Source organism: Phyllosticta citriasiana (genome assembly GCF_038021145.1).
Source record: "Phyllosticta citriasiana strain CBS 120426 chromosome Unknown IWZ02scaffold_18, whole genome shotgun sequence".
Lineage (NCBI taxonomy): Eukaryota > Fungi > Ascomycota > Dothideomycetes > Botryosphaeriales > Phyllostictaceae > Phyllosticta > Phyllosticta citriasiana.
Window position 1 is genome coordinate 141,037 of NW_027117295.1, and position 11,661 is coordinate 152,697.

At 43.4% G+C, this 11,661-nt stretch overlaps 3 protein-coding genes across 3 annotated transcripts; 1 reads left to right on the forward strand and 2 right to left on the reverse strand.

Annotated features, from left to right (window-relative positions):
- Nucleotides 1-118: 118 nt before the first annotated feature.
- Nucleotides 119-1,845, reverse strand: IWZ02DRAFT_463934 (pre-mRNA-splicing factor spp2). The gene has a single exon (XM_066768372.1). The coding sequence runs from the start codon at nucleotides 1,817-1,819 to the stop codon at nucleotides 503-505; it is 1,317 nt and encodes a 438-aa protein (XP_066618214.1). The 5' UTR covers nucleotides 1,820-1,845; the 3' UTR covers nucleotides 119-502.
- A 156-nt stretch (nucleotides 1,846-2,001) lies between these two features.
- Nucleotides 2,002-3,027, reverse strand: IWZ02DRAFT_463935 (uncharacterized protein). The gene has a single exon (XM_066768373.1). It carries the CDS (start codon nucleotides 2,767-2,769, stop codon nucleotides 2,146-2,148), a length of 624 nt encoding a protein of 207 aa, XP_066618215.1. The 5' UTR covers nucleotides 2,770-3,027; the 3' UTR covers nucleotides 2,002-2,145.
- Nucleotides 3,028-3,176: 149 nt separating this feature from the next.
- Nucleotides 3,177-4,056, forward strand: IWZ02DRAFT_485477 (uncharacterized protein; the record flags this gene model as incomplete). The annotated part of the gene is made up of 2 exons (XM_066769224.1): nucleotides 3,177-3,913; nucleotides 3,963-4,056. One exon carries the CDS (start codon nucleotides 3,177-3,179, stop codon nucleotides 3,891-3,893), a length of 717 nt encoding a protein of 238 aa, XP_066618216.1. The 3' UTR covers nucleotides 3,894-3,913; nucleotides 3,963-4,056.
- Nucleotides 4,057-11,661: the final 7,605 nt, after the last annotated feature.

Here is an 11,661-nt window from a genome sequence, read left to right on the forward strand (position 1 = left end):
TGAGCTGGGTGCTGCCCGGGGCGGAGGTGGCAGCGGGGCCGCTCGGACCACCGAGTGCCGAACATCCTGACGGCCGGGGGAGAGACGAGGTGATGAAGTGCCACATTTGCAACTGGACCATCGATTTTATTTATGAGCTGATCGGGTGAGTGGCAACTGGTTCTCAATCACAGGATTTGAATGACATGAGCGACCTCTCAGCTTGAGATGGGGGTATTTTTCTACATGATGCACTTTGACATTGCAGACCAATCCATCATTTGTTTTTCACCATGCCGCTTGTATTTTGACGTGGTTGGGTAAGATTCCCAAAGAGCATTCACCCTCGGATTCGCCAGAAAGACCAGCTGGCACAATACTACAAGTTCGGTATTGCATAGCTCTGAATCAAGGCCTCTGTCGGGAGGGATCTGTGATTCCAAGTCCATCGTCACGGCCGGAGCGGGCTGTTACTCGTCCAAAAAAAGTACGAGATTCGTCATGATCATACTCCAAGGCCCATTCAACGTCGTCGTCGTCGATCGCTCTCGTACCTGTCTCTGCTCCGGTCTCGCCCATGGCGTGAATGACGCGAGATATAGGCCTCTTCCCTGTCGCGACGCCGAGGGGACCGCTTCCGATCAGACCTCCGGTCGTAGTCAGACCTGTTCTCATATTTCCGTCGCGTATAAGAGCTCTCTTCCGACTCGCTTCTGCTTCGATGGCGACGAGAAGACTTGTGTCTGCTGCCGTTCTCTCTATGCCGACCACGGTCGCGGTCGTCTCTCCTTCGATCTTTTTCCCTCCTCTCAGAGTCGTAATCGTCGTAAGGTTTGTGTCTTCCGGATGATTTGCCTGAGCGACGATCCGAATCTTCGTGTCTTATGGAAAGTGCGGCCTCGTGTTCGGCGTTCTTTTGGTCCTCCATTTTTTGCCGCAGCTCCTCCTCTGTCAACTGCTCTCCAGTCTTTGCATTTTTCAGAACGACGGGGTTGTAAGATTCTGGGCCCTTCCTCCTACTCTTGGCTGCCTTTCCCCACGTGCCCATCTCCTCACCTATCGCTGCGTCGGCTTTGGCACCAATTCCCAACAGCGCGGGCCGCTTCTCCAAAACCCGAGGTTGTACTGCTTTTTGTCCCTTTCTCCGACCAATGGCCTCGCCTTCCTTCCAGCCCATGCCGCGAAGTAATGCAGCTCCGAACTCCTCGACTGGGACAGCCTCGTATTCATTCAGGCTTGCCATGTCGGGCGCGGACTCGTAGTCGCGGCGGAAGGCCTGCTCCTCAGTCTCCACAGCTGGAAGCACCAACTCCGACTTAGGTTTGCTATCAGTGAGAGCTTCTATGGCGAGCTGCTCGTCTGTTCTCGGTTCTTCTCTCTCGGTGGTGACATGTCGGCTTGCCGCCCCCGCTTCGTTTTCAGGCGCTACCACAGTCGCATCCGCACCCGTTTCTGCTGGAGTTGTGGGCGCGTCCTTGTTGATTACGTTCAAGCCGTAGACTGGTTTTTGCTCTTCGACATGTTCTAGGTCGGTGTTCGCATGTGCGCTTTGCTGATTTGGGAGGGCGCTCCGCTGGCGCTTTCTTTGGCTTTCGGCGCGCCAGTCGCGGTTCGGCTGACTTGAAATGACGAGTGGGAAGTTTGTGGGCGTCTTCTTGTCCGAGTCTATGGCGCCGCCAGCGGAGTTGTCGAAGTGAGAGACTGACTGGGCTTGGGGCCCGGCGTCTTCATCGTCGGAGTCTTGGAGGGTGGAGTGAGGGCGCTTCTTGTTTGGGGGAACAGGAGCTTTTTTCGAGCCGAGTGCGAGGGAAAACTTGGTGGGGGCGCTCGAGGGAGCCATATCGTAGGGAGGGTGAAGATATTGGCAAAGTTCAAGGACAAGGGCTAGTTACCCGCATAGGTAGGGAGACGCGACGGAGAGGGCTTAGCTAAGCGAAGCAGCGCCGAGATGACGTAATCACGCGTCCAGTCTGTTCGGTCAGTTGCCAGGTGCCCTGAAGTGGCATATAACTACATGTTCAAAGAGGCCAAAGAGTCACGGCGCGTGCGAAGAATTGATTCTATCCATTGCCTCCAGACGTACCCCAGTCGATTCCAGTACACCGAGAAGGACTGTTCGTGTTCCTCGCCTTCGCCTCCCTCCGGAACCTAACAGCCTGCCTGCCATCACTTCTTGCACAATTCTCCATAGATGAAGGCTGCAACCCTGCAAAACGCCCGACTAGAACCTCTTCTTTCCTTGCACGCGCTTCTGAGGTCGTTCAGGAATCTTCTCCTGACGTACTCTTTGAGGTTGACTTTTTTTTGCGCCGCCTCCTGGGTCAACTCTTCGCGGTACGGTTTGAGATTGAGTCGGGCAAAGTCTCGTCGTTGGCATCCCGTCTTGAAGTCCCAACTGAAAGGTTTGTCCCACCACCTGGTGCATGCGTCTGATTTCCAAGCCTTGTTCGGTATGCAGGTGATTTGCTTGTCCTTGCGGTGCGTTTTGAATACGTTCTTGTGGGCAGTGAAAGACAGCCAAAAGACCCATTCGCGAGGGTCGCATCGCCCGGCGAGGTCGACCGGCTCCTCCGCCGGCCCCAGTATTATTCCCTTGTTCCATTGCTTCCCGATGGGAATGTCGGTTGTCAGGTCCGGAGACCCTCCGCGTTTGTCGAGATCTTGTTGTTGATGATGTTGTTTAGGTCGTATGGTGCAGAGGAAAAACACGACTAGGGCTAGTATGAGCCCCAGGGTGCAGAGTCTTTTTGATCGAGTCGGAGCTTTCATGTTGTCGCATGAGGATTTCATCTCGAGGGGTTTGAGAGAAAGACGAGTGTCGCCTTAAGTAAGGAGTTGAGGGCACTCATTGCTTGGTAGCTCGACGTTAGCATGACAAACAGGCTTCCAGTCTCGCTCGTAGTACAAGCTAAAGGGACGCAGGGGAAATAGTCACAGTTCAGGAAGACTCTCGAGCCCGGCAACATGATCAACGAGCTGCATACATTCACGTTCATGTTCATGGGCATTTCACTACCGTTTTCACAGTCAGTGTCGACTTGGTCAAGCGCAACTGACGGCGGCGAACCTTTGATGAGACGTCCGCCGAGCAGTTACATGTTGACGCTATGAATGCTTCTTGAATCCAGTCATCTCTACAATCTTCAGTCGTACCATCAACATATCGTCAACAGCAGTCGTAGCGCCATACCAACAAAATGCACCTCCGCAACGGCACCGAACCTCCCAAGGAGGTTCTACTCGGAGTTTCGCCTCTTGTCCTTAGCGAAAGAGACCGGGCCAGTCTTCTCTGCGATCCAACCCTCCGCATCGATGTCGAAGTCCAAAAGAAAATGTACACCGTCGGCACCTTCCCGCGCGCCATGCTCGCGCAGTTCAGCACCGTGATCGCCAAGGTCCGCACCACGAATCCCACAGCCACTAAAATCGCGCTCAAAGCCAAAATCAACCCTGCCGCAGTGGCCTACCTATTCGACTGGATGCTGGAGGTCTGCGCGTCCGAAAAGCCGCAGCCGCTATCCATAACCAACGTTGTCCGCGACGACGTCGACCTCTACGTGGCCGCTTATCGCCTCTCCATCGACGAAGCCGAGCGCGCCGCCGGCGACGCCCTCCTCCTCTACATCAACACCTGCGCGTGGGACGCGGCCGCTTTCGCCGTCATGGTCAACAAGATTCCGGTCAAGAGTCGCGTCATGGACCACCTCTTGCTCGTGACGCTCCACCTTTGCCACGAGGACCGCCTGGAAGCATTCGACGACATTCGCACCGCCCTCAAGCCGCTCCCGCTGGTTCGCGAGCGCATGCGCCAGCTGGACGCGCAGATTGAGGACCCGGTCAAAGAAGATGAGGATTTCCAGACATGTGATTTTGCAGAGTCGCTCCTGTTAGACAGGTTCATGTTCCGCAGGTGAAGATCGCAACCTGTTCAACAGTAAGTATAGTGCGCCCGGGGAGTGTGCCCTCGCTGACCTGCAAGTTAGCGCATAGATTTCTCCTTCAATGAGCCGAGACTCTTTCACGGCGCACCAATGATGTATAACACCATGGCAAGGGATGGTAGCACCACCAGAGAACGTACGCCCCAAAGGGGAAAGGTGGTTGTAAAGCATACTCCTACAGCGGTGAATAAATGGATCCGGATTCCAGCGGAGCATCTTGAAAAAAGAGCGTTAGTGTAGTCCAGCTCTGCGAAAGTAAAGAGGCAGACGTGATGTCGTCGACGGGCTCGCAGGACTAACCTTCCTAAGCCGGTTAGCCTACCACGCGAGATATTGATCCCTGAACGTGGCCTTGTGGTAATCTGCGTTCAATTCCTGCTCCTTTGGTAAGCACGAATGCGAAGCCTTGCATGTGCGCACAACTCGACTCGACAACGCAGGGGGGCTTTTGTTGCGAAAACATCAAGGGAACAAGTGGTAAGCAAAGGGCGTTCAAGTAGGTTAGCAAAGTGCCATGGACGCATTAACCCATACTTCCAGGCTGCGTGTTTCCCTCGCTTCCCTTGGATCTCATCTCACGAGCTCTCTCCCGACAGCGTGCGCTGCATCCCCATACTCGTCTAAAAATGGAACCAATGTGATGACTGTAGTTAATGGGACCGTGTGAAGCGCAGCATCGGCCTCAGTCCACGCTCCGTTCCCCATGTTTGTCCATCCCACTCTTGCCCGCACTTACTAAGAGTTAGCACCGCATCCTCACGTAACTTACCACTATACTCCTCTCATTCGTAGAACAAGAATACTATTATCTTCGCCCATGAACATGCTCCCTGTGCGAAATGTAACTAAGAAATCCTAGGGCTAAGACCATTCAACGCGACAGGCTTTAAGTATGGCCCTATAGTATAGCCGAAGGACGTTCGTCTCATACCTCCCTACCCACTATATGTACGCATCTAGTGCGGCGAGGCGCGGTCACGAAAGATTCCGGTGTAAGGTAGCAGGACCGATACCACTACGCCAGCCGACCTAAAAAGGTATAGTAAGCGAGATAGTAGCTATCTCGCTTAGTCGGTCTATATACTAGGGTAGTAGCATGATATCTAGTTTAATTAATTATTTTACGTCTTACTAGAGCTAATTAGCTATCTAAGATAGAGCTATCTATAGGGGATACTATATATAACTATATTTATATAGGAATACCTAGCTAAAGAGCCTTATATAATAGGGAAAGTATCTTAGTACTATGTTAGTATAGGGGTAGTCTAGGTAGATAGTTTATCTAGATCTCTCTTTTAGTAAGGGGGGGTTACTATCTAACCTACCTATTATTATCTAAGTAGACTAATAGCATATAGTAATAGAAAGGAAAGAAAGGAGGATAGAAAGAAGATATACATAGAAGAGTAAGTAGTAGGTAGGGTAGTAGGGGGTAGTAGATTATATATATACTCTATACTAGTATTCTAGTACTATCCCTACTAGTACTATTTTTTAGTAGTATTATATGACACTTTTTCTTTATACCTATATAGGCGTAAAAGTAGGTAGGATTTCTAACTAGTAGTTTATATCTTCTAGTAGACTAGCTTAGTTAGCTAGTAACCTTTATAGAAAATATATAGAGGATTATTCGTTAAATCCTTAGCTATATTACTTACTATTTAGATAGATACTATTATACCTACCGGTTAACCTTAGGTTAACATTATTAAGAATAATAAAGGGCTACACACTACCCTAGCTATAGTATGCTATATAGATGAATAATACTAGGCTCTTACCCTACTACTAAATAGTATATCTACCATTATCTAATATAGTTAGGTTTATCTAGATTAGTTATATAGTGCTTATCTAAGCTATATTAATGCCTTCTTAATATAGAGGGCTAGGATCTTAGTAGAAGGAGGATATTATAGAGATTATAGATAGAGAGGTCCTTTCCTATAGTATTAGCGTTTAGAGGGGTTCTAGGGTAGTGCCTATAGTAATTATAAGTAGAGTATCATGAATCGTTAAGCGGCTAATTTATAGGCTAAGGCATAAAGGCTATCTACTTAGTTAGACGTATGTAAAATTAAAAGAAATTAAGTAAAGTTAAGTAGAAAAAAGATGTTAAGTGAATTCTCTTAATTATAGTAAATATAGAAGATGCTATGTACTCTACTATCTTCTATATATATTTATACTAGAACTAAAATAAGACTAAGACCCTCTTATTACTACGCGAATTACTACTTTAACTATGCTATTAAAAAAATAAATAAGAATTAAACTTTCTTATTATTACGTAAAGCTCCGTTTAGCTACTAGGTTAAGGAAGTATGTATTATCTATTAGCTTAGCTAGTTTATATAGCTTAGTTAGCTTATACGGCTTAGCTAGCTTATAAGGCTTAGTTATTATGAGCTTTAGCTCGTTAAATAATTACGTAATAGCGTAGTAGTAGTATTTTTATGTTACTAGCTTATAGCCTAGCTAACCTTATCGTGTAGCCTTAGGTTATGTAGCCTAGCAGCTATTATAATATTCCCCCCCTAATAGGAAGCCTAAGTTAGCTTATTATGCGTAGAAGATACTTACGCGGATAACTAACTAGCATTATCTTAGTAAGGGCGTAAAGTATAGAACTATTAGGTATATCTTATTATTAAGTTTAAGGTATAACTACTTTCTTTACCTAACCCTTAGATTACTATATTATCTCTTCTCTATTATCTTATCGCTAAACTATCTCTTACCTAAGTAAAACCATAATAGTAAGTTTTCGCGTTACTAAAATAATAATTAGCTAAGATCTACTTAACTAACTATCGCATGATAGTGCCTTATTAACCTTATTACTCTATACGCCTATAAGGGAATATAACGCCTTAAGAGGAGGCTAAGGCTACTTTATAATGCTAATACCTATAGACCCTACTAGAGATTAGGGATTAAGGCGGGGCCTAGCGGCTACTAACTAGGACCTAAATAGGGCTATACGTATAAGTAAGGATACATAAAAAGCCCTTCATAGATGAAACCTTATAAACTAAGGTTTCGTCTAATATCTACTCTAAATACATTATTATTACTACTTAATTTAACCCCCTACGGTGCTAAATCTCACATTTAAAACCTTTAACTACCGCGGATAGTTAAATTAAAATAGCTCCTATAACTTATTTAGGAAGTATTAACCTAGAGGCCGGTATACTAGCTATAAACCTACTAGTTAGAGGCTAAGAGGCTACTAACCTAAGGATAGTTCCTCCCTAGGTTAATAAAGATACTTACGTTAAAGTATAGTCCCTAAATAATAGTAAGAGCTAGCTCTTAGCTATGCTAGTACTAAATCTATACATTATAACTATTAATAATAAGATTACGGCGCTCTTAGTAATACTAGACTCTATAAATACGGAAGAACTTATTAATATATACTAATAAGTTTAGAGACTCTAGGAGATTAAACGGAGTCTCTTAGGGCTACCTACTATAACCCTAGTTAGGGCTAACTTATGACCTAAATTATAAGTCCTATACTATAACCCCCCTAGCTCTCTTATTAAGGCCCCTATACCTAAGCTTATAAGCTTAGAGGTAAAGGATATTCACTCCTAGTTCTAGGCCCTAAATAACGCGTTTAAAATACACGGCGCTTCTAAAGATTTAGGGTACTAGTTATGATAGGCTACCTAGGGGCTAGCTATTAGTAAGGTAAACCTATATAATAAGGTGTTTAACGCCCTTAACTTAAAAAAAGATCCCCTAGTTTACTTTAAAGACTTCCGTATATTTATTATGGATTAGATCTGGGACCCTAATGTATAGAGGTTTAAAATATATATGAAGTTCTTTAATATGACTTAGAGGAAGGGGTAAGAGTTTAAAAGTCTATAGTCTATACTAGAGGCTAAGGAATAACGCCTTAAGTTTAAGATTATTAATAAAGAGCACTACGTTATGTACTAGTTTTCGCGGGTATACCTGCTCTTACGTACTAAATTAACTGAGGTAAGTGCTAAGAGCCGGATAAAGACTAAGCATAATATATTTACTAAGGTTAAGAAAGTAGAAGAACTCCTAGGGTAGTCCTACTAAAGGAGTAACCCTAAAGGGGCGCCTAAATAGGGCTAGTTTAACTCTAGTTTAGTGCCCCCTTAGGGGCTAAGACCTAAAAAGAAATACTAGGGCCCCCTATCTAGGGGTATAGCCGATAAGGTAACCTACCTAGGGAACGGGCTAAAGAACTATTAGACTAGTAACTAGCACTAAAAGGGTATTAATCCCTAGCTAATAAGGGACTAACTACTACTAGCTAATAAGAAGTTAGAAAAAGGCGCACCCTAGTTACGTACCTAAAAGCGTCTTAGTAACTAGGGTAGGAGGAATAATAAAGAGACTATTAAGTAATATATAATTTACTAGTAATTTATATTACCTATAATACGGTTACTAGGACGTACTCCCTAACGGCTCTTATTAATAATAGTGCTACTCTAAACCTAATTTAGAGGTTAGTAGCCTTAGATAAGGGCCTTATCTATACCTAAGAGCTACCTAGTTACTACCTAAACGCTACCTTAGCTAATAGGTCTCCTCTTATCCTAGGACTAGCCTACCGGTTCATTATAACTATGTAAGATGATTAGGGTTAAAGCTAAACTATAGGCCCTTAGCTATTCTAGGAAAGCTAAGACGTAGTATTTAAACTTATCCTTAGCCTAGGCTAGATTAATAAAGCTAAATGCTATTTTAAGTACTTCTAAGAATGTAGTCTATCTTTCTACTAGGCTAACCCTAGCTATAAACCTATAATTAAGTAAGTATTATTAGAGGAATTAGAAAAGGAGGTTAGCCCTAAGGGATATATCTATAGTACCTAGACCTATAGGTCTATAGTATAATAACCCTAACGGGTTAGCTACCTAGGTCCTATTAGGACCCTATAGGGTGCCTAATTACCTATAGCCGCCCCCTATACTAATAAATGTAGTGATACTCTATATCTAGTAGCCTATATAGGTACTAGTAGGGGCCTAATCTAAGGCCTTCTAGAGTAATATACTAAGTTTAATGACGTCTTTAATAGTAAACTTATAGGTATACTAGCCTAAAATATGGAGTATAACTACGTAATTAATTATCATGCTACTACCCTAACATATAGACTAACTAAGCGAGATAGCTACTATCTCGCTTACTATACCTTTTTAGGTCGGTTAGTGTAGTGGTATCGGCCCTACTACCTTATAGAGTAAGTAAGATTCATACCTACCTAGAGGTTATTAGTTTAAGTCCCAGTCGAACTACTCTTATAGGTATAAGCTAAATTTAGGTTATCACTTAGGGGTATGTATATTAGTAAGCGGCATACTTATGTAATCCGTGCGCCCTAGTACGTGCTGCGCTTTTACTACTATATATGCGTACCGTATTCCTATAGCTATCGTAGCCTTTATTACGCTACCTACCGGTTAGCCTTATCCCCTAACTAGCCTAGTGCCTACGCGTTAGCGGACTAGTTCCCTATCGGCACTAACTCGCGTCCGCTTCGTGGCCGAACGGGTTAAACGCGAGGACGCGTTCCTCTAAGGGGGAGATAGTATCATGCTACTACCCTAATATATAGACCGACTAAGTAAGATAGCTACTATCTCGCTTACTATGCCTTTTTAGGTCGGTTAGTATAGTGGTATCGGCCCTACTACCTTACATTAATCTTAAGGACGGCTAAGTACTACTATAGTTACCTATATATAACCTATCTAAGTAAGAACTAAGTATCCTTAGGGAGTACTTAGAAAAGGCGCTACGTCTTAGATAGATTAGACTAAGTAAGTTACCTATAGGGGCCCTAATCCTCTTTATACTAAAGGCTAAAAGGATCCTATACCTTTATATAGACTACTAAGGGCTTAATAGGGTTACTATTAAAAATTATTACCCCTTACTACTTATTAGGGAGCTAATAGACCGTGTATTAGGGGCTACTATATACATAAAGTTAGACCTCTATAACGCATACTATTAACTCTAGATTAAGGCTAGGGATGAGTAGAAGACGGCCTTTAAGATGTAATATAGCTACTATAAGTATCTAGTAATGCCTTTTAGGCTAGCTAATACTCCCGTATCCTTCTAAGTATATATCTACTAAGCTATAGCCGGGCTCCTAGACTCTATTTATGTTATCTACTTAGATGATATCCTTATATACTCCTAAGGTGAGGCGGACTATATAAGATACATAAAGCTAGTCTTATAATAGTTATAGGAATGGAGGCTATACGCTAAAATCTTAAAATATACATTCTATATGAAACGTGTTAAGTTCCTAGGGTTTATAATTACCCCTAATAGCGTCTAAATAGATACTAAAAGGGTCTATACTATTAAAGAATAGCCGGAACTATAAAGCTATAAGGATATATAGGTGTTCCTAGGCTTTACTAACTTCTATTACTAGTTTATCTAGAACTACTCCGCGCTAACCTAACCCCTATATAAACTCCTATAGGAGGCTAGTTAGGCCCTAGCCGGCACCTCATTAGGCGCTATAGAAGTGAAGAAGAAGAAGACTAGGAAGGGCCCTATAAGGTAGTACTAACTATAGTATTAGCTAGAGGCCGCCTAGATAGCCTATAAGTAGCGATAAGTAGCCTTCCTTAAAGGCCCCCTCCTATAGTACTATAATCTAAAGCATCTATTAACCCTAATTATAGATACGTCTAACTATATATATACGGGAATACTCCTATAGCTAGCCGCTAGTAGTAATAGGACTATATATTAGTACCTAATTACCTACTACTTATGTAAATTTATTACCGCGAAGGTGCGATTTAATACCTATAATAAGGAGCTATTACGGTTTCTAACCGTTTACATCCTCGGATGGATCCTACGGTTAAAGTATTAGGCTTAAAGTGCCGATTCTCCGTATACACTTACTTAGATTAGTACTTTAATCCCACCATCGTGAGACTAGCTCACTACGACTAATCATTACTGTGAAAAAGGAGTTAACTTATGTGTCTACATCTTAATCTCCTAACATTTAATTAGTTATTAATAGATAATAGAGTAGTAGCAGCTAGATGATTAGGCTGCCTAGTAGGCGGCCTTATAGTAATAGTAGTAAGACGATTAGGCCGCCTAGTAGGCAGCCTTATAGCAGTAGTAGTAGGGGTTACCCCTAGATGAGCAGGCCTACCTTATAGAATAGGCGTACTAATAGTAGTAGGAAGCGCTCTACGCGTAATAGTAGAACTAGTAGCCATACTACTAACTAACCGCTAGTCCATTAGATCCTAATATTATTCAGTTACTATAGTAATAGATGGCCTACTAGGCTAATAAGAAGGAGCGTGAACGCTAAGTAGGTAAACTAACTAAGATCTTACTAGAGATGCCCGTTTATAAGGGTGATAGGGATGGACTAGACGCGTAGATAGACACGGTTCATAATAAGATGAGCCTAGACTACACTAACTACATGCTAAAGACTTAGTTATTTACCGTCTAGGCTAAACTTAGCGGTAAAGCCGCCTACTAAATGACGCCCTAGTTTAAATAATATAGGGATAATCCCAGCATGACCTTTAAGTAACTACTTATATACCTAGAGCTGATCTATAGTGATCCTTACTGAGTAGTAAACGCGTAACGCTAGATATATACATTATGCTAGTAGGGAGCACCGTTCTAGGAGTTTTTTACTAAGTTTAATTAGGTCTTATAGTTAGCT

Bases quoted from the DNA above. Each gene is read 5' to 3' on its own strand.
- IWZ02DRAFT_463934 (XM_066768372.1), bottom strand. From the start codon at position 1,819: ATGGCTCCCTCGAGCGCCCCCACCAAGTTTTCCCTCGCACTCGGCTCG.
- IWZ02DRAFT_463935 (XM_066768373.1), bottom strand. From the start codon at position 2,769: ATGAAATCCTCATGCGACAACATGAAAGCTCCGACTCGATCAAAAAGA.